The sequence below is a fragment of the Watersipora subatra genome, chromosome 1 (genome assembly GCF_963576615.1).
Source record: "Watersipora subatra chromosome 1, tzWatSuba1.1, whole genome shotgun sequence".
In the NCBI taxonomy this organism is placed as follows: Eukaryota; Metazoa; Bryozoa; class Gymnolaemata; order Cheilostomatida; family Watersiporidae; genus Watersipora; species Watersipora subatra.
Window position 1 is genome coordinate 38,775,601 of NC_088708.1, and position 22,068 is coordinate 38,797,668.

Below are 22,068 nucleotides of genomic sequence, written 5' to 3' on the forward strand. Positions count from 1 at the left end.
ATTGTCCTTTCGTGACTGGCTTCTTAGTGGTGGCAATTAGTGCTAGCCTGGCAGTTTTTCACCAATCCAGCACTATTAAGCAACACTCTTGTCGCTTTCTCGCTGTGGTTGCAAACCTCAATCACCACAGGCGAAGACAAAGTCAAACCACCCTGATTCTTAACTGTGATTAGGGAATTCGTTGCTTGGTTTACATCAACGTTGGTAACATCCACGATGCTAGCGATACAATCATTACACTTCAACTTTGGTGACCTAGCCAGCTGTAAAATAATCATTCTGTCTCATTTTTGACTTCAGACATACTTGCATACTCATATTTAGTCATGTTTAGTTCAGCATATTAGTCTATTTCCCTAGCCAAGGTCTGGCTCTTTGAGTGGGTGGGCTATTTCCCCTCCCCTCTCCATTCCCCATCTCTCTTTCCCCTTCTAACTTATTCTTTAGAGAAGCGGAAAAGAGAGAATGGGGATAAGAGAGGTTGCAAATAAAGCCATGATGGCTCATGATTTGTGTGCAACAATTCATAGCTTTTATAGTTTTAATCTATGGTGGTTATCAGATATTATCACAGAATTGCTTTAGTTTACTGGATTATGTATACAAGAAGGTTTTTATGTGAAAATAAATGTAATTTTGTTACCTTCTTCCCATTAGATTCATTGTAAACAGCAGCGCAGTCAGGCGTGAGGTACAATACAGTGACGTTACGTCGTGCTATTTATGTCTGACAGGCTTTTTCCCTATTGGCCAATCTAGGTATATATATCTATGGGGTACGTCTATAGTACACATATGGGGTACGCATATAGTACACATATGGGATACGCGTATAGTACACATACGGTACGCTTATAGTACACATACGGTACACGTATAGTACACATACGGTATGCTTATAGTGCACATATGGTACGCATATGAGGTACACTTATGCCGTTTGGCTTCCAATCACGTATTCTTCAGAATTGTAATAAAAGAAAGACATTTGTTTAATTGATTGACATGACAAATTGTATTGTGTTAACTGTCGCAGATGACTTTACAGATCGAGTTTCGATGATATTTTTGTGTAATCTCAACCAAATACTAGGTTTTATCAACATTTCTCATGCGTAAAAATGGACAGAGAAATTTCCGATCTTTTTAAAATATTGACTGGAAGCTGCTGCGACGCCGAAAAATTATATTTAAACTACTTGTTTTTGGAACTTTATATTATTTAAATTATTTAAAAATCTTCATTTATGAAAGCAGAGTAGCATTGATCGGTTAAACAGATGACTTCTAGGCACTTCTAAGGCTAGCTACAGTATTTCCACAGACAATTTCCTAGATTTCTTATTTGTATGAAGGAAGAATTGCTTACTCATGTACTCCGCATGATGTACACACAAGCCGATTGGTATAGTTCTATGACCACCCCTCAAAAGTTCATGCAGGGCATATGAATACGTTGGAGCCTTTTTCAGTCATGGAAACGGCTTCAATCTTAGGTTATAATTGTATGCAATGTGTGGCAACCGTAACCATTGTAACATTGTATGCAATTTACTATGGCTATTACATACTGTCACAGCTTAGAGCTTGTATTGCGAGTGTTTTTGTTTTTAAAACTTGTTTTTTGCTCTTTTAACATCAGAATCATTGCTGAAAAAATGAAATACTGTGCCATCATTGTATTGATATAAATAGATGTAATTTTAAAATGCTGTCAGTTAACCTTTAATTTCATCCTTGATTGGGACTGCAGGATGGTAGGCAATTACCTAGTTGTGTAGGTTTTTTGCACTACACCTATCTCTCTGGGTAGTCTCAGTTCTCACTACGCCTATCTCTCTGGGTTGTCTCAGTTCTTACTACGCCTATCTCTCTGGGTAGTCTCAGTTCTTACTACGCCTATCTCTCTGGGTTGTCTCAGTTCTTACTACGCCTATCTCTCTGGGTTGTCTCAGTTCTTACTACACCTATCTCTCTGGGTTGTCTCAGTTCTTACTATGCCTATCCCTCTGGGTAGTCTCAGTTCTTATTACGCCTATCCCTCTGGGTAGTCTCAGTTCTTACTACACCTATCCCTATGGGTTGTCTCAGTTCTTACTACGCCTATCTCTCTGGGTAGTCTCAGTTCTTACTACGCCTATCTCTCTGGGTAGTCTCAGTTCTTACTAAGCCTATCTCTCTGGGTAGTCTCAGTTCTTACTACACCTATCTCTTTCGGTGGTCTCAGTTCTTACTACACCTATCCCTCTCGGTAGTCTCAGTTCTTACTACACCTGTCCCTCTGGGTAGTCTCAGTTCTTACTACGCCTATCTCTCTTGGTAGTCTCAGTTCTTACTACACCTATCCCTCTCGGTAGTCTCAGTTCTTACTACACTCTCCCTCTGGGTAGTCTCAGTTCTTACTACGCCTTTCCCTCTTGGTCTAAAAGTAGCCTTATATGAAGCTATGACACATGAACACATGCTCACCAGTAGTTGAATACTGGGGAGTGTGATGAATTACTATTAGCTTCAAACCCCTGATATTGAATATGCTTAAATATAATCCCCAGTAATCACTAAACCACTTAAACTGAAATGTGATTAGTGACCTGTATTTTATGTGGAATGACTGGCCTGCCATTACAGCTTGTCAATTACTACTCGCCTGCCAATACAGCTTGTCAATTACTACTCGCCTGCCAATACAGTTTGTCAATTACTACTCGCCTGCCAATACAGTTTGTCAATTACTACTCGCCTGCCAATACAGCTTGTCAATTACATTTGCGCATGGTAATTTGTTTTTAGTAATCTTTGAGCTCACGTCTTTTAGTGTCATTGGGTGTTGTTCAATTGCACATACATTTATTTCTTTTCTCAGTTCTGTCAGATTCACCAAGGGCATACCGCTTGCAGCTTGTACTCAATCACTCATTTTTTTAACTGTCTGATCAACCTCCTTTTTGACGACCATTCAAGTATGGTAAAGGAGGAGTTGTGCTCATGTAAGCGTGTGTTACAGCGCTGGTGTTGGTCGTAGTGGGACTTTCATCGCCTTAGACTCTCTGCTCCAGCAAGCTGAGTCTGAAGGCAAGGTAGACGTGTACAGTTATGTTACGCGTATGAGACAACAACGGTGCAACATGATTCAGACATTGGTAAGCATTAGAGAGGCATTGCGATCATTTAAAGAGATTTCAATATCTTTTTTTTAGCCTTGACTTAAAAAGGTAGTTATGGTAAGATTAAAAAGGTAGTTATGGTAAGATTAAAAAGGTAGTTATGGTAAGATTAAAATTAACTCACTGGATTTTTGTGAAGTTGTTTAAAAAGTGTTCATTTCTCTTCTTTTATGGGTTTCATCAGACCGCTTCCATTATTTTAGTGGCTCATTCAACCTTTAAATTTATTTTAGAATCAATATATATTTTTGCATGAAGCTATTTTGGAAGCTTCCGAAGGGTTTGACTCGACGATTCGACTCTCCGAGTTCAAGTCCGAGTATCAAATACTCAAAGAAAAGCGATCAAAGAACAAAAGTCAACTCGATTTGGAATATCAGGTTTGTGGTTTTAATGCTTTAACTTGTGTAATCTTTTCTTTTTTGACCTTGTTATTATTGTGGCTTCTTCTATACATGTAAATCTCAGTGTTTGTTTGTCTGTCATTCGTGTGTCCAGTTATAGCGATAAAGTTATAAGAACAAAAGATCCATGTTGCGCTGGATTTCCACTTGGAACCTCCAAATCTGCAGACAGGTGTACTATCCATTGAACTAAGTGGCCACATTGCTATACAATGAAATAATTGTCCACATACTTATTATTATTACACTTGCCAATCTTTAGCGCCGATTGGTTAAAATACACAGCCTTCAACTAGCACGCTTAAAAATCATGATGGCGTGAAAGATCACGACACAATATTTTTTCCTAACACTGGCTTACGTTATAATAACGACTGTTATTATAGTAAAGACCTAGATTAGCTCAAGTTTCTCAAATTCATTGGGTAAAGAAACTTAGTCAATTGAAGATTAATGTTCTATGCAAAAACCTTTTTTATTACCTGTACAACGCCAGGAGTTCAGCTAGTCCCATGACCAAACACGAGCGGAGCGATTGTTTGAGAGATTTATGATAAATGCATGTGCACACAACTCATGAAAGTTATTCATCAACACCGTCGCAAACCCTTGTACCGAAATCTCATCAACAAATTTAACCATTTTTCAATGGAGTCATTTATGTATAATAATGATACAAAACACATTTAAACCTATTTAAATATGTTACCAAGTCTTTGAAAATTGTCGACAATATCCTAAAACTTATCCATCTGATCGGATTATACACAAATAGACAAATTAATTTGGCCGAAATTCGCAATAAAAAAACTTGACAAGCTTTTTTAATCAAAATTAAGACCGGCCAACGATACGCCAATAAAGCCGTGCGACAGATAGTAGAACTATTAAGAAGGGCGCATTTCACGAAAAAAACGTGCTCATTTCACCAGTGTATAGAATTGTCTAATTGCCGAAGGTTTCTAATATTTTTCCGTTTTTAATATCTTGCAAAAATATTTAATTATAAGAATAATAATTTGATTTTATAAAATTATCATAAGAATAATTATTCGAATTTATGTCTGAAGGTTTCTGTAATAAACGTAGACCGTTTGAGGCGTAGACTGCTTTACAGGTACGAAATTGTGGTACACAGTCTATCAGCCTACCGTATGTTTTTCCCAATTACCGAAGGTTTCATTAAATTATTTAAAACGTTAGCCAAAATTCTTTGCATTTTATGTACAAGCTAGGGCCGAACTACAACGCCCCTTTATGACGAAAACATTTTTTTATTTTGCTCCAGTTTGCAGAAAACTTCCAGACGTGTGAACGCTCATACTTGCTTTCTGCTAGATCGCTATCAAAACCATTCTACATTCAACACAACCAACTTTCAAACTGTGTATATTACACAGCAGCTTGCCGTTTTACTTCTAATATTGCGTTTCAGAGATATAATAAACATATTTCCTTATTGCTGTTGTTAAATTATATACATTACAGTAGGTTAGGCCTGCAGCTTTAATTAATATTCATTTTATTGTTGTAAAACATAGGTTTGATATAGTAGTAGATTAGGTGTGAATTTTTTACAACCTTTTGTTTTGCATAATTGACTTTTTCAATTTAATTTCAAAACAACTTGGCAACTACCATGTACATACAACTTCCCAGAACACCACGTCGCAGCCGACACAGTGGCCGTCCAAATGTCTTTCAATTATTACAGCGCAATAGGAGGATAAATAGGTCCTCACAGCAACCATCTACATCAAATGCTAATGTTCAACGACACGCTACTCAAATTGATAACAACAACTCATCTGATTCAGATAATCTTTAGTAGATGTTGTAGGCGATGTAAATGACATGGACTTGGCAGCCCCTTTGTTTTTAGATGATGATCATGATTTTATGGACATCATTGACCATGAAAATATTGCACAAAACAATATTGCTCCTCTCAATGCTGCCCCCCTTCATTACATTCCTCGTTTTCAATCTTTAGATTGTCCTGATTTTCAAGAACTGCGTAACAACTTTCTAGGCAGACTTGACAACAACATATCACAGCTCACATGTACTGGATGTAATGACAAACATTTCATTACATACAATGCTCAAATACAACTATGTCATACTTGCCAACAAGTTCCCCTGTCAAATTCCTAGATTACTAGAATTTCCTTTTTGAAGTCGTGCTCCCTCATATTTATTTTATAACATCTCGAACAACTCTCATTTACATTATACTCTGTCAATTCCTGCTGACAACTACTTTTTCAACAACCAGCACTACCCTTTCTTTTTTCCGTTATCACTTATTCCATTATCAGGTCTTGGACTGTATGACAGGAGAATTTCTAGTATTATGTTCACCTAATCAAGCATATTAAGACTCCAATATTATTTTATAATCATGTAGCATATGTCATTAAAGGATACTATATTGGTTAAATCTTACCTGGTGCATTATGACTGTCTACAGAGTTAGCTCTGTTTCTGCTTTAGAAACTAAAGGACATGCTTCATGTGGATAGAAGTACAGATGCATCTTCATCTAAAAATCAACCAAAGAATAGACAAGCAATAGTCGTACCCCGTAAGTACATATCCCATAAGTACATACCCCGTCAGTACATATCCCGTAAGTACATAATCCGTAGGTACATACCCCGTAAGTACATACCCCGTAATTACATATCCCGTAAGTACATACCCCGTTAGTACATGCCCCATAAGTACATACGTCGTAAGTACATACCCCGTAAGTACATACCCCGTAAGTACATACCCCGTAAGTACATATCCCGTAAGTACATACCCCGTAAGTAGAGTCAAATTATATAAATACAATATGTCCCGTGTTGTTGGTAAGTACAGTTCTACCTTGTCCTTATGTTGACGCACTACGACTAGAGTAAGCCCTGTAAATGGTTATTTACCTCATAGGTAAAATAACGTCCCACAAAAGCTATAAGGCTATGTAAGGCTATATTCTTCAATACAGTCACAACTAGAGATGCCATTATTCCTAGTCTGTATTGGGAGTAGTCTTATCTCGTAGATAGTCATGCTTCTGCTACAGTTAATTTGCAAATTGTTACTGTTGATTGTTTTTATCCTGCTATAATTAGAATACCCTAGGACACTCATGTATTTGCCTTATCTAATTTTCGCGTTTTCCCCGTTATTTCGCGAAAACGCGAAATTAAATAGCTTTGTTCATTGATAGTCCAAGAAACAAATGGCAGCAACGATCAAATTGCATTATCGACCTCGCCCACACCATTCTACCTGCGGTTCACAATTACAAACTAGTCCCAAATTGAAATTTTTTCTTATCGGTGAACCAGGCCCGTATTCCCTGGGGCGGCTAGCCGGCTGAGCCGTCCCAACTTTTTAGGAACTTTCCGTGGCTAAGTACAGTCAAACTCGGATAACTCGCCCTCGGATAAAATGTAACATTTCATCTCAAAACACAAGGTTAACTCGAACGGATTTGTTTGGTCTGTTCCCACGCAATGATAAATTGCTTCAGATAACTCGACCTCAACATCATTTATTCAAAAAGCTATTTGCCCAACGGCTATGGAGACGGTTTTTATCGCTGTAGAATATCACTTTATTCGAAGCCATAGAGACAAACATCAACTTTTAGTAGTTCTTAGGCGTCATTATTATCATCAGTGGCAAAATATTTATATTAACGACCTTTATAAAGGTTTGCAAAATATCAAGTTTTACCAAACATCTGCTTGGCCATGTCCCATCGAAAGCGTGGAAACCTCTGCATGAACTTAAAATAAAATCGGCATAATTGAGCTTTGTTGAAACGCTCAAAAGAAAAAGATGTCTTTTTTCTGAGCGTTTTAACTGCGGTCAACTTTTGCCTATTTTAATTTAACTCAGGAAACTAAATACTAGCGAAATATAAGTGTCCTAGGGTATGCAATTCATTCTAAAAGTGCTGTATACTTTTTGCTGCGCATGTGTAGTTGCATCCACATGATGTATCTGACAAGGGCATGCAATTCTCAGTCCTTAGGGGAGTTCCATGACTCTGCTTTGCTTTATTTATGATTTTAGTGCGTAATTCTTTGACTCTGTAGAACTCATTGACTCTGTGTAACTCTTTGACTCCGTATAACCCTTTGACTCTGTGTAACTATTTTTACAGTTAATGACAGACGGGTTCCACTGGTGAATTGTTCAAGTAATTATATCAATGCTTCATATATTGACGTAAGTCTCTGGCTTATCTTTTTATCCATGCGTTCGGTGCATGTGACACATTATTATATGTTACACTGAGTGCTGTGTCATGCTATATGTTACACCAAGTGCTGTGTCATGCTATATGTTGCACTGAGTGCTGTGTCATGCTATATGTTGCACTGAATGCTGTGTCATTCTATATGTTGCACTGAGTGCTGTGTCATGCTATATGTTACACTGAGTGCTGTGTCATGCTATATGTTACACTGAGTGCTGTGTCATGCTATATGTTGCACTGAATGCTGTGTCATTCTATATGTTGCACTGAGTGCTGTCATGCTATATGTTACACTGAGTGCTGTGTCATGCTATATGTTACACTGAGTGCTGTGTCATGCTATATGTTACACTGAGTGCTGTGTCATTCTATATGTTGCACTGAGTGCTGTCATGCTATATGTTACACTGAGTGCTGTGTCATGCTATATGTTACACTGAGAGCTTTGTCATACTATATGTTGCACTGAGTGCTGTGTCATGCTATATGTTACACTGAGTGCTGTGTCATGCTATATGTTACACTGAGTGCTGTGTCATGCTATATGTTACACTGAGAGCTTTGTCATACTATATGTTGCACTGAGTGCTGTGTCATGCTATATGTTACACTGAGTGCTGTGTCATGCTATATGTTACACTGAGTGCTGTGTCATGCTATATGTTACACTGAATGCTGTGTCATTCTATATGTTGCACTGAGTGCTGTCATGCTATATGTTACACTGAGTGCTGTGTCATGCTATATGTTACACTGAGAGCTTTGTCATACTATATGTTGCACTGAGTGCTGTGTCATGCTATATGTTACACTGAGTGCTTTGTCATGCTATATGTTGCACTGAGAGCTGTGTCATGCTATATGTTGCACTGAGTGCTGTGACATGCTATATGTTATACTGAGTGCTGTGTCATGCTATATGTTATAATGTTATACTGAGTGCTGTGTCATGCTATATGTTGCACTGAGTGCTGTGTCACGATATATGTTATACTGAGTGCTATGTCATGCTATATGTTATACTGTGTGATGTGTCATGCTATTATTATGTTGCACTGTGCTGTGTCATGCTATATGTTATACTGAGTGCTGTGTAACGCTATATGTTATACTGAGTGCTGTTTCACGCTATATGTTATACTCAGTGCTGTGGCATGCTATATGTTATACTGTGTGATGTGTCATGTTATTATTATGTTGCACTGTGCTGTGTCATGCTATATTTTACCCGTTATACAGGACCACAGGAAGAGGTCAGCTATTATAGCCACTCAGCATCCTCTCAGCAGCACAGTAGAAGACTTTTGGATGATGGTGCTCTCTCAGCGACCTTTCGCTCTTTTAACTCTGTGCGCTCAGTCTGCTTCAGCTGAATCTACAGGCAAACAGGTATTTCAGCTAGTTATTTGCGGTGGTTTTTGTGCACGCTGAACAGAAAACTGAGGATTAAGATAAAGATAACCCCTGACATTGAGAAAGCTGTGATTAAGATAAAGATAACCCCTGACATTGAGAAAGCTGTGATTAAGATAAAGATAACCCCTGACATTGAGAAAGCTGTGATTAAGATAAAGATAACCCCTGACATTGAGAAAGCTGTGATTAAGATAAAGATAACCCCTGACATTGAGAAAGCTGAGGATTAAGATAAAGATAACCCCTGACATTGAGAAAGCTGTGATTAAGATAAAGATAATCCCTGACATTGAGAAAGCTGTGATTAAGATAAAGATAACCCCTGACATTGAGAAAGCTGTGATTAAGATAAAGATAATCCCTGACATTGAGAAAGCTGAGGATTAAGATAAAGATAATCCCTGACATTGAGAAAGCTGTGATTAAGATAAAGATAACCCCTGACATTGAGAAAGCTGTGATTAAGATAAAGATAACCCCTGACATTGAGAAAGCTGAGGATTAAGATAAAGATAACCCCTGACATTGAGAAAGCTGTGATTAAGATAAAGATAATCCCTGACATTGAGAAAGCTGAGGATTAAGATAAAGATAATCCCTGACATTGAGAAAGCTGTGATTAAGATAAAGATAACCCCTGACATTGAGAAAGCTGTGATTAAGATAAAGATAACCCCTGACATTGAGAAAGCTGTGATTAAGATAAAGATAACCCCTGACATTGAGAAAGCTGAGGATTAAGATAAAGATAACCCCTGACATTGAGAAAGCTGTGATTAAGATAAAGATAATCCCTGACATTGAGAAAGCTGAGGATTAAGATAAAGATAATCCCTGACATTGAGAAAGCTGTGATTAAGATAAAGATAACCCCTGACATTGAGAAAGCTGTGATTAAGATAAAGATAACCCCTGACATTGAGAAAGCTGTGATTAAGATAAAGATAATCCCTGACATTGAGAAAGCTGTGATTAAGATAAAGATAATCCCTGACATTGAGAAAGCTGTGATTAAGATAAAGATAACCCCTGACATTGAGAAAGCTGTGATTAAGATAAAGATAACCCCTGACATTGAGAAAGCTGTGATTAAGATAAAGATAATCCCTGACATTGAGAAAGCTGTGATTAAGATAAAGATAACCCCTGACATTGAGAAAGCTGTGATTAAGATAAAGATAACCCCTGACATTGAGAAAGCTGTGATTAAGATAAAGATAATCCCTGACATTGAGAAAGCTGAGGATTAAGATAAAGATAATCCCTGACATTGAGAAAGCTGTGATTAAGATAAAGATAACCCCTGACATTGAGAAAGCTGTGATTAAGATAAAGATAACCCCTGACATTGAGAAAGCTGAGGATTAAGATAAAGATAATCCCTGACATTGAGAAAGCTGTGATTAAGATAAAGATAATCCCTGACATTGAGAAAGCTGTGATTAAGATAAAGATAATCCCTGACATTGAGAAAGCTGTGATTAAGATAAAGATAATCCCTGACATTGAGAAAGCTGTGATTAAGATAAAGATAACCCCTGACATTGAGAAAGCTGTGATTAAGATAAAGATAACCCCTGACATTGAGAAAGCTGTGATTAAGATAAAGATAATCCCTGACATTGAGAAAGCTGTGATTAAGATAAAGATAACCCCTGACATTGAGAAAGCTGTGATTAAGATAAAGATAACCCCTGACATTGAGAAAGCTGTGATTAAGATAAAGATAATCCCTGACATTGAGAAAGCTGAGGATTAAGATAAAGATAATCCCTGACATTGAGAAAGCTGTGATTAAGATAAAGATAACCCCTGACATTGAGAAAGCTGTGATTAAGATAAAGATAACCCCTGACATTGAGAAAGCTGAGGATTAAGATAAAGATAATCCCTGACATTGAGAAAGCTGAGGATTAAGTAAATTTGGGTGGTATTTTACTCAACTACTTACAACTTTGTAGTTGGTTCAATTTGTTAAATATTACTATGTATGCAATAAATGTTTTTGTAATAAGTTATGTTCATTAGAATCTTTTTGTCGGGCTGTAGGACCTGCCGATATTCTGGCCAAGTATGGAATGTCGCACCAAGGAGTTTGCCTCTATGTCCATAGAGTTACTTGACGAGCAGTCAGTTGACCAGAGTCCACGCGTATACAAGCAGTCTCTTCGATTGCACAACAAGTCAGAGGTAGGTCTGAGCCACTGCTTGTATCCGTATATCCCCACATATAGGCTGATTCTAGAACACAGAAAAAGTTACCAAACTAAAGGGTCTGGCTTACACGCGCGAAACTCTGATTGAAAGGGTCCGACTTATACATGTGTAACTCTGATTGAAAGGGTCTGACTTATACATTTGTAACTCTGATTGAAAGGGTCCAACTTATACATGTGTAACTCTGATTGAAAGGGTCTGGCTTATACATGTGTAACTCTGATTGAAAGGGTCCGACTTATACGTGTGTTACTCTGATTGAAAGGGTACCACTTATACATGTGTAACTCTGATTGAAAGGGTACGACTTATACATGTGTAACTCTGATTGAAAGGGTACCACTTATACGTGTGTAACTCTAATTGAAAGGGTACCACTTATACGTGTGTAACTCTGATTGAAAGGGTACCACTTATACGTGTGTAACTCTGATTGAAAGGGTACCACTTATACGTGTGTAACTCTGATTGAAAGGGTACGACTTATACGTGTGTTACTCTGATTGAAAGGGTACCACTTATACATGTGTAACTCTGATTGAAAGGGTACGACTTATACATGTGTAACTCTGATTGAAAGGGTACGACTTATACATGTGTAACTCTGATTGAAAGGGTCCGACTTATACGTGTGTAACTCTGATTGAAAGGGTACCACTTATACGTGTGTAACTCTGATTGAAAGGGTACCACTTATACGTGTGTAACTCTAATTGAAAGGGTACCACTTATACGTGTGTAACTCTGATTGAAAGGGTCCAACTTGTACGTGTGTAACTCTGATTGAAAGGGTCCAACTTATACGTGTGTAACTCTAATTGAAAGGGTCCGACTTATACGTGTGTAACTCTGATTGAAAGGGTCCAACTTATACATGTGTAACTCTGATTGAAAGGGTCCAACTTATACGTGTGTAACTCTGATTGAAAGGGTACCACTTATACATGTGTAACTCTGATTGAAAGGGTCCGACTTGACATGCTAACTTAATATTAACAACTACAACTCGAACTGCGCTAAGCATGCGGCTAGTATCCTTTTAGTTGCAGTTTGTTTTATACAGCAGCGATGGCTCGCACTCGAAGAAAAGCCGCATGTGAAGGTTTCGTGATAAAAATTGCAACGAACCTGGTGCATTCAGCCCTTTTCTGTCCAGCTTTTGTCTTCACAGTAAGAGCCTGTGCACTCATGCCAAGCAGCTCTTGTTTAATAATAGTACGCTATGACAGCAATAACAGTCTGTGGTTGGTCATAGGAATGATTGCTTGGGTTTAAACGTGTCACATGCAATTACATTATTAATATTGCTAGTGCAGTTGAAAGATATTACCGAAAAAATGTTGGATTTTACCCGTAAAAGGAAGAAAATGTCTTACGCTACTTCTTTTAAACTAAAAGCAGTAGCGGTATAACATAACAATAATGGTTACCGCTATCATTAACTCTTTCGCTAACAAATCTTTTTGCTGAGACAATTAAATGTTCAGTAAAGGCAAATATTTGACATTGGCACATATAAGTTGTCATAACACTTGACCAAATTAATTAGCATAAAATTATATATCTTCTGATGCCATACAAAAGCCACAAATGTGTTGCAGAATCTTTTTGGACACTTTTTTGTCCTCTTCCTACTGCCATGTTTGACAAGCTATACATGTTTCTAGCTACCACTATTACTATAGCTTCTGGCATTATTATTACTGTTAAACATAAATACTCATTATCACTACTACCATAGCCCAATAGATAATCATTGGAAGTCTATTGGTCTACAATTTGTGAAACCTACGTGGCTGTAATGTGTCTGATAATTACGAAAAATAGCTATAAAAAAAGTGTTTTTAGCTAAGAGAAATTAAAGTTAACATGAAATGCAATCGTGTTTTTCATTGACTCAATACAAACAGATGATTGTTTCTTTTTGATTACTTGGAGACACCACGTACTAATTATACGACTACTCACCAATCTTAAGCAATTTGAAGACATTTTTGTTTTACATTTATATTTACCAATGTTGAATAAAAGCTCATTGCACTCATTAATATATTTGCTAGTTTGCAGCCAAAACTAGCTTTTTATGTGCAATAGAAGTGAAGTTATGAGCATCGATTTATTGTAAGCCGTGTTAATCTGCTATAAATCTGCATATTTATAAGTTATACAATAATAATCTATCAATTAATACAAATACATATTCATGAGCAAGTGACATGAACAAGCCATACTTATATTACATGCAGAAACAAAAATTAACGTTATTAAAACAAAGTATTTCCATCGTTTGCTCAGATCGCTGTGTTCTGATTATTGCTTTCGATGAAATGAACATCTTCTAGTTGTCCAATAGCTTCCACAATATCTTCTGGTCTCAACTTTTTTTCTGCACTGCCAAACTAGTTGATATTAGCGTTCAAACATTTTTCTTGCAGAGCAAAACTTCCACTTGCTGCATTTAGCACCAATGCAAGGCGTAAATGTTCGCTCGCTAACGTAACCTTTGCTCCAAAACTTGCAAACCGGTTTTTATATGCATGTCCTTCGAAATATTAGGACCGCGTTAAACAAGGAACCACTATTATCCTGAGACTGTCTTATGTTTATACCATTGCTTTGAAAGTCCATCTACCATCGAATGTTTAAGCGGGGTTTTTATATATGTAGGCTACTTCGAAGTAGAAAGACCGCATTAAACAGAAAGTTACTACTAGCCTCAGACCTTTATTAATTATTTCTATTTTGTTGCTTTCAAAGTTTGGAATTGGACAACGAGAGAATTAATTGTTATTGATATAAACAATTTATTATTAATACGGTTTTGTGGACACTTTTCTCCTAATCAGTTGATATTATGGGCTCATAAAGATCAAATAATGTCAGTGGCGGTCAAATGGAGGTGGCGTTCGATTGGAGAGAGTGGCAGTCTATTTTTCAACTCTTCTTTCAGGGTGGCGGTCAATTGTAGGTGGTGTTAAAATAGAGGTGGAGTTCAATTAGAGGTTTTACGGTATATGCGAATTCTTATAAATTTTCTGAATTCAGAGCTATTTTTATATAGTCTGGTTGCCAGACACCATTATTGTGTCAACGGGTGGCAAAGAATGGGGTTTATGGTAGTTCACCACTTTTAGCATCTTTTTGGCCCAGTAATTAGTAATCCGGTGCCCTACCACTCTTTTAGTTAATAAACTAGGAATAATTAGCTATTAAATGGTGAGTAGAAATACAAGAATATATTTTTTCGGATACCTGTGAGCAATTTGCCAAAGTAGCCAATCATAGTTTTAGACCGCAATCTGGGTCATTTTTAATACGGTTCATATTTGCTTGTATCGATAGCAGTTAGGTCTTTAGTCCGTTTCCGGTACCGGTCAGTTAAAGGCTGTCGTTAAGGCTAGTAATAGCAGTGAAAAAATTATATCTTTACTTAAATTCTAAAAAATGAAGTAGGCAAGTTTGCTGATTTCTCACCTTAGTTTCTTCAGATTCGAGACTCATCGCCGCTTTAAAGGCTCTTTGATATTTTGACTCACGAGTAAATGTCACCCAGTATTTAGAATGGTCTTCACAGGAGACGAGTCTTTACAGGAGACGAGTCTTTACAGGAGACGAGCAGTTCAAGTTGTGAAGCTGGCTTTAATAATTTGTCAATGGACATCTCAAGACATAGTCTCAAGACAAACCCCTGCAGTCCTGCCTCTGTAAAAAAAGTGACACAAAAATGCCCCGTGGCAACCAGACTAATAGGGTCGACTTATGTGAAATAGGCTTATATACTGGGACATACGGTACATTTTCGTGGTTGTACCGCCTCATTCAATTGCATCATTCCATCAAACTTTCATTTAAACGCCACATTATTTGAACGCCACATTACTTGTCTGCCACTATAAGAGAAGGGGTGAAAAATAGAGCACCGCCTTTTACTTGACTCTTGACTTTACTCTATCTGATCGCCTCTGACATTCTTTGATTTTTCCAAACCCATAATAACAAGTGGTGCTAGCAATGACTTATAATTAACAAATTATACGTAATTTACTATTCTTTTAGGGTTGCTGTTCGTATCAAAGTCCATTTTATATTTTCAAAACCTATGTGTTTTCTAAAACTTTGAAAGCAATGCCATAGAAATATTGAATAACTGTATCAAGCTAATAGTAGTTCCTTATTCAATGCAGTCTTCATACTTCGGCGTATGTGAAAAGCGGTTTACAATTATGATGGAATCTGTACTAATACTTTCAGGCTATAAAGTTGTGCTTAGCGTGCATGCGGCTATAGGTTTATCATTATTTTCACAAAAGTTTTCCAAATAGCAGCGCATAAAATATTTGCTTTGCTAAAAACTGTTTGTGTGCTAATATCGACTAGTTCTGCAGTGTAAAAGAAGAATTTAGGTCAGCAAACTGTGTAAAAGAAGAATTTAGGTCAGCAAACTGTGTAAAGGGTATTGAAAAGCCAGAAGAAGCTGAAATAATTCCAAACGAAAACAACAATCAGAACGCAACTGGTCGAGCAAACAATGCAAATATTTTGTTTCAAAAAGTATTAATTTGCGTTTCTGCATACTCTACATTATAAATATGGTTTATTCATGTCATTTGTTCTTGAATATACATTTGTAGTTTGAATCTGCAATTTTATAAACTATGATTATATAATTTTAAAATTTGCAGTTTAGCACCTTATTTGGTAGCATCATCGCAGTTATCTAAACTCGGCTCACATGGATCAACGCTCATAACTCACTCATTCTATTGCACATGAAAAGCCAGTTTTGTCTGCAAACTGTAGCAAACATATCAACGAGTGCAATGAGCTTTTATGCAACATCGTTAAATATAGTTATAAAATAAAAATATGAGTTTATATTTAGAATGAAATAAACACGTTGCAAGTTCTAACAAATTACTACGCAGGCTATAATATCATTGCAAGTAATAAATATCAACTGGTAGATATATTTTTCAGCTTCTCAATGCATATTTATTTAGAGATCTATGACAAGTTGGAGGTAAGTTATAGCAGTTATTACATCCAAAAAGTTTCAACATCGCTCCACGTCGTTCAACATCGCTCCACGTCGTTTCACTCGAAGGACAGTGCACAATGTCGGCAACATTCGATTCACTCGTTAAAAAGGTTAAATTTAGCCCCAAATTCTGACGAGCTATTTGAAAAATACAACGCCACCCTCCATTTGAACGTTGCCTGTAATAGAACGCAACTATAGGGGAAGGGCTGAAAAATAAAGCGATGTTTGCGGCAGATTATTTCTGAATCAGTTTTTCTTTTCGAGTCTGCCAAAATATACCTCTGCATTGTTTCTGCTTCAGTCAAGTTCAAGTCTTTGGATCTATTTATTTTATTTTCATTTCAGGAAGTCTTCCAGCCCGAGCAGGCGCAGGCTGATGTAGACCACTACATGTGTAAGTTTTGGTCCAGTCAAAAGGAGCTTCCATCAGAAATGGAAAGCTTTGTCAAGTTGGTGGCAATGTTGGAGCGACGGAAGCAAGAGAGTGGTGATAGGATGATTGTTGTCAATTGTTTGTGAGTTGTTCTCCTTTTTTTTCGTCTCATAGACATCTTGTAGTTTTTTTCTGAATCCTGACTGTATGATGAAATTGTATCCTGTTTAACCTTCTGTATATTCATTTGTTTTGTAGTGATGGCGCTAAGCAGTGTGGGCTGTACATAGCATGCCACTCCCTCCTTCAGGCAATGACCATGGACAGCGAAGTGGACATTCCTGAAACAATCCGTCTTCTCAGGAACGACCAACCGATGTTTATATCCGCATTGGTAGGTTTAGTATTAATACTGATGCAATGCAAAGACACTTCTGTTTTTTGGTTGATAGTTGATTTTTATATAGTCGAACCTCGACTTACAATCATTTCTGCTTACAATTTTTTGACATACGTATGATGTAAAATAAAACAAAATTTAATTTTTGGTTGCCACATCATGTACACTGTTTTCTTGCATACAGTCGAGGGAAAGATCAGGAAGTTTGTCTGATGGAGCACATTTTATCACTATGTATTGCACTAAGCTTTGTGTCCAATGACAATGCTTTCCTTCCTTTTTGGTTTGATTGACATCTGAATGAAACTTCCTTTTGGGGGCCACGGTAACGGTGTATAGTAAATTACAATATATAAGATACCAATGTTGCCATGGTGATACTTGCTCAATGAGTGAGTGAGACTGAATCTTCTGCATGTGTTGTAAGTATGGGTGGACAACGGACACTGCAGTCGTAACTCAGTTACTGAATGTGTTGTAAGTATGGGTGGACAAAAAACAATGCGGTCGTAACTCAGATATTTACTGATCGGGCTGTAAGTATGGATGGACAATGGACACTGCGGTCGTAACTCAGATAGTTACTGAATGTGTTGTAAGTATGGGTGGACAAAGGTCACTGCGGTCGTAACTCAGATAGTTACTGATTGTGTTGTAAGTATGGATGGACAGAGAACACTGCGGTCGTAACTCAGATAGTTACTGAATGTGTTGTAAGTATGGGTGGACAAAGAACACTGCGGTCGTAACTCAGATAGTTACTGATTGGGCTGTAAGTATGGATGGACAAAGGACACTGCAGTCGTAACTCATATAGTTACTGAATGTGTTGTAAGTATAGGTGGACAAAGGACACTGCAGCCGTAACTCAGATAGTTACTGAATGTGTGACTTCAGGAGAATATTTCTAGCTGCAACCAGACGATTAACAAAAAAATTCTTGATTTTTCTTGTTAAAACCAGGTTAAAATGTTTAGTCCAAATTTCCTATTTTATGTGAACAACAACAAATGTCATGAAATATTTTTGATAAGTTCTACCATGATAGTTAGCTTTGTTACTAGCATTGCTTCATATAGGCCGTTCTGGTAACAGATAACACAACTCCATATCTGGTCATCTTTACATGTACATGTAGCTCAACTCCACCATACTTTTGTCAAGTGCGTAATTGTGTTTATTTTACTAATAGTGCAACTCCTTATACTCACATAAATAACATAGCTCCATATTCTCTTATGGTTTGCGCAAATGTTAAATTCTCAGAAAACACTTAATTATGACAAGGTTTGACAAATTAAAAAAGCATATGGTAAGTTAATCTGATGGTGACACAGTTTGGTTAGCAAACATTTATCTTTGTTGTAGGAGCAGTTTGAGTTCTGTTACAAGTTCGTCTCGGATTATTTGGAGAGTTCATATCAGGACTCTGCAGTCTTTACTTGTCTCTAGTCAGCTTTCAGTTTAGCATATCATGTCTTACATTCACCATTACTTGACATGATAAAATTATATAAATCCCGCTTATTCAAGTATCTCACCTTCAGCATTCGCTTTTATTGAAAATATTGTTTGCAAATTCTTGCTTTCGATTGGAAGATGTCTGTTCAGTTAATGTATTTGTATTTTTTATACATTTTTGTGTTTTCGTCTGTGATGCTCGTACATTGGTACAGATATTTTGGGGTACTGTCGCTGTGGTATTTTGGTCAATACATTTTTTTTCAGAATACTACATTTACTCGTGTTGCATATCTTTATACATTATCATATTGGTGCTTAGAGCTGCTTGTTTTGATTTAGGTAGCATGGGATTATCAGACGTTTTATGCGTTGCAGGTTTTTCATTAACTTTTAATTTTCAATAATCACAGCAACATGTTAGTTGATGAGTAACAAATTACTTGTGTTTTAGCCTGTAGTCATGTGTCGACCTTGGGGCGTGACTATGTAATTGCCCATCTTTTCTTTTGCCACCTTTACTACATGCCTAAATCTGCCAGTTCATCTAAATCTAGAGCAGTTCAATAAAAGCTCAATGTCTTCACGGCGTCTTCATGCTAACACTAATAGTTTAATGAAATTAGTTTCTGTAACGGTTCGCCCTACCACTGAGTATTTGTCCGCAAGTGTTGCTAGCAGTGAGCTCTATCGATTCGTCATAATTCAATATCTTATGGAGTGATTCATCAGCAGGAGCAGTGGCACACCAGCGCCACCCACCATACAATCTTCACGGTAGGTGGCATTCAATAATACCTAACCAGTATACATACATCCTGTGTGTTATTTTTCCTACAGGTATCTGCAGAAATTGCGTGTTGCTAGATTTGCTAATGCGAAATATTGGCTCCGCATGTGATCAGGCCTATCACATAGGTGAGGGTGTTTGGAGAGGCTCTCAAATGATTGCGCTATTATATTAAGAACAATTATTCTTCATCAATAATTCAGTGCTCCATAGATTTCTGCTAACCGTCTAAGAAGAAAGCTAAATATCTTCATATTGTATTACAGATTGATTGAAGGTGAAGCTCTCATTTGCTGCGCTGTGGTACTATAGCCTATATACAGTCATTTCACGTAGAGGGTTTTAACAATTGACAGTTGCCATGAAGGAACAGAGAGGGACTAGTTCAGCCGGTTCTATTCCAGGAAGCAATGACAATAAGTTGTATGCATTTTTTATTGCAATCCGTGAGTGGATGGCCAACTGGCAAATGCCATGCAGCAACAGGTTGCTCAGGTTCTGGCTTGACAAGTTCAATGAGAAACTACGAATTCCAGAATCTCAACGGAAACTAGTTTTGCTAGTGGTTTGTATCGCTCTCTTTCTGGACAACATGCTCTACATGGTCATCGTTCCTATTATTCCGACATACTTGAGACGTATTCATGCATTTCCAACTCGAGTCGTCTATGAGAATGTCAGCTATTATGAAGATATAACTATAGCTTCTACAGAAGTTGCCTCCAGATACATTACAGATTCAACGGTGTTGACTAGCCTTAGCTCTATGAAACAATCACATTTCGAAGCTAATAACACTTTCATTCGTAGCTTCAAACTGAATGCAAAAACTTATCAAAGCAAAAATGAAGACGTTAACATTGGAGTGCTCTTCGCATGCAAAGCAATCTTCCAATTGTTGGTGAACCCGTTTACCGGCACTTTGATGGACAGAATTGGTTACGATGTGCCAATGCTCATCGGGTTAATCATTATCTTTTTCAGCACTTCCATGTTTGCTGTCGGCAGCAGTTATGGAGCCTTGTTTGTGGCTCGAAGTATGCAAGGAATTGGTTCAGCATTTGCTGATACTTCAGGTTTGGCAATGATCGCTGATCGGTACCCGGAGGACAAAGAACGCTCAGCAGCACTAGGAATAGCTCTCGCTTTTATATCTTTCGGCAGTCTTGTAGCGCCGCCATTTGGAGGAACACTTTATGAATTTGCGGGCAAAGCTGTACCCTTCTTATTGCTTGCGCTTGTTGCTCTTTTTGACGGATGCCTCATGATGTTCGTCATGAAGCCTGTGAGAAAAAAAAGAAGTGAATTGAAGAAAGAACGTAAACTACCAAATGCCACTCCAATCTATCGGCTTATAATCGACCCTTACATCGCTGTATGTGCGGGGTGTCTTGTCATGGCCAATGTGTCACTCGCCTTCATCGAACCAACAATCGCTCTATGGATGCATGACACTATGGATGCTCCCGAGTGGCAAGTTGGTCTTATCTGGTTGCCTGCTTTTTTACCTCATCTCTTTGGTGTGATTTTTACTGTAAAAATAGCCGAACGGTATCCCTGTAAGCAATGGCTTTTAGCTGCAATTGGTTTGGCACTAGAAGGAATTAGTTGTATGGCTCTACCTTTTTGTCGTTCATTCACACAAGTGATTGTTCCATTATGTATCCTATGTTTTGGTATTGCATTGGTGGATACGGCTATTCTCCCTCTTATGGCGCATATGGTTGATGTTAGACATGTTTCAGTTTACGGCAGCGTCTACGCTATTGCCGATATTTCTTACTCGATGGCTTATGCTATCGGACCGATCATTGCGGGACAGATAGTAAATAGTATAGGCTTTTTGCCACTGAATGCAGGAATATTCGTCAGCAATATAGTTTATGCTCCTTTATTGGCCTTTTTGAGAAAGGCTTATGATTACCAAAAATTTGTACCAGACTCAGAAGCGAATGAGACAAATGGAATAGAAGATTACAAACTCTATCGAACATACACTTCTTCCTATGAAGATCAGAATGGACTCGACTGCGATGAAAGGATCATAACTAATGGGCCCATAGCACAAGTCCATTCTAGATATAGTGACAGCGATGACGGTGTGACAGAGACGACTGCCCTAAAGTCTAACCAACCGACCAAAGCTACTGAGCCTGACATACGCCGAAACGCCGAGTATGGATACAACAATGCCATAAGACCTGTGCCACAGGAGAGACCTACTAGTCTGGGACAGTTTACTGCTGATGAAAAAGGTGCAGCGACTACATCAGGCAGTGAGAGCAGCAGCGGTTCAGAGTCTAATTATTAGCGATTGAAAGTTGTTTACTGTTTATTCTCTAGAACTTTATAGCTTAGATACTATTCTCTAGAACTTTATAGTTTAGATACTATTCTCTAGAACTTTATAGTTTAGATACTATTCTTTAAATTTTTATAGTTTAGATATTTTAGTTTGTTTTGATTTATGATGAATAATTGTGTTTTAGTACTTGTTGTACATGTGAATGCTATTGATTACGATCAATAGGTAATACTAGC

At 37.6% G+C, this 22,068-nt stretch overlaps 2 protein-coding genes across 5 annotated transcripts in view; both read left to right on the forward strand.

The window, feature by feature from the left end:
- LOC137393833 (receptor-type tyrosine-protein phosphatase mu-like) overlaps nucleotides 1-19,321 on the forward strand; it is a 171,855-nt gene extending 152,534 nt beyond the window's left edge. For 3 of the 4 annotated variants that reach the window (XM_068080544.1, XM_068080563.1, XM_068080549.1), the window contains 9 exons: nucleotides 3,005-3,140; nucleotides 3,398-3,544; nucleotides 6,065-6,155; nucleotides 7,734-7,798; nucleotides 9,069-9,218; nucleotides 11,295-11,435; nucleotides 16,849-17,018; nucleotides 17,135-17,270; nucleotides 18,645-19,321. In XM_068080544.1, the coding sequence (XP_067936645.1) occupies nucleotides 3,005-3,140; nucleotides 3,398-3,544; nucleotides 6,065-6,155; nucleotides 7,734-7,798; nucleotides 9,069-9,218; nucleotides 11,295-11,435; nucleotides 16,849-17,018; nucleotides 17,135-17,270; nucleotides 18,645-18,728 (1,120 nt within the window). In that variant the 3' untranslated portion in view covers nucleotides 18,729-19,321. Of the gene's footprint in view, nucleotides 1-3,004; nucleotides 3,141-3,397; nucleotides 3,545-6,064; nucleotides 6,156-7,733; nucleotides 7,799-9,068; nucleotides 9,219-11,294; nucleotides 11,440-16,848; nucleotides 17,019-17,134; nucleotides 17,271-18,644 lie in introns of all 4 variants that reach the window. The other variant, XM_068080557.1, reaches the window with a different exon arrangement.
- Nucleotides 19,322-19,888: 567 nt separating this feature from the next.
- LOC137387378 (probable vesicular acetylcholine transporter-B) lies at nucleotides 19,889-21,838 on the forward strand. The gene has a single exon (XM_068073791.1). The coding sequence runs from the start codon at nucleotides 19,889-19,891 to the stop codon at nucleotides 21,836-21,838; it is 1,950 nt and encodes a 649-aa protein (XP_067929892.1).
- The last annotated feature ends 230 nt before the right edge of the window (nucleotides 21,839-22,068 follow it).